The 780-nt window shown below is 38.6% G+C and overlaps 1 protein-coding gene across 1 annotated transcript in view; it reads right to left on the bottom strand.

Annotated features, from left to right (window-relative positions):
- The window catches only part of LOC106878548 (TLC domain-containing protein 4-B), an 87,641-nt gene that overhangs the window by 14,427 nt on the left and 72,434 nt on the right, over positions 1-780 (bottom strand). The window contains exon 6 of the mRNA XM_014927793.2: positions 523-617. Coding sequence (XP_014783279.1) covers positions 523-617 — 95 coding nt within the window. The remainder of the gene's footprint in view (positions 1-522; positions 618-780) is intronic.

Below are 780 nucleotides of genomic sequence, written 5' to 3'. Positions count from 1 at the left end.
CTTTGAATTACAGGCACAACAGAAACAGGAAGTAAGAGTGAGAGAAAGTTGTGGTGGAAGAGTACAGCAGGGGTTCGCCACCATCCCCTGCCGGAGCCTCGTGGAGCCTTTAGGTGTTTTCGCTCAATAAATACTCACAACGCCCGGCCTGGGAATCGAAACCACGATCCTATGACCGCGAGTCCGCTGCCCTAACCACTGGGCCATTGCGCCTCCACTGTAGTAGTAGTAGTAGTAGTAGTAGTCATAGTAATAGTCATAATAATAATAATACTAATTGTAATTAGCGCGCTTGGAAGTATCAGCACTAAACAACTAACATGGCTCTAAAAGATCAATACAAATGTAAAGATAGAACACCTACAAATATCACCATAGCTTGGAGCTGTAAGAGTTCTCTACTGGCTGTGAATAGCTGATGCTTTCCACCATACCCAAAATAAGCTGAGAGTTTTCATCAAATGCTAATAATAATGATGTTACATGAATGTAGAATGACAAGAAACTGTTCAAAATACTTACAGCAACATAGAAAAATGCATACGCTGCAGATGCATGGTGCAAAAAATAGAATATTTCACCTATTTTGTCATAGTGCAAAGCCATTACTAATGAGTCTGAAACAGAGAATCAAGATAGTATATAATACATACATACATACATACATATATATATATATATATATATAGAAAGATAGATATAAAGAGAGGGAGAGAGCTGCATACACACACACACACACACACACACATACACATGTACACACATACACAAATTCACAAA

Source organism: Octopus bimaculoides, chromosome 8 (assembly GCF_001194135.2).
Source record: "Octopus bimaculoides isolate UCB-OBI-ISO-001 chromosome 8, ASM119413v2, whole genome shotgun sequence".
Classification (NCBI taxonomy): Eukaryota; Metazoa; Mollusca; class Cephalopoda; order Octopoda; family Octopodidae; genus Octopus; species Octopus bimaculoides.
Note: the sequence above shows the minus strand (reverse complement) of the source record. Positions and strands in the feature narration are given on the sequence as shown.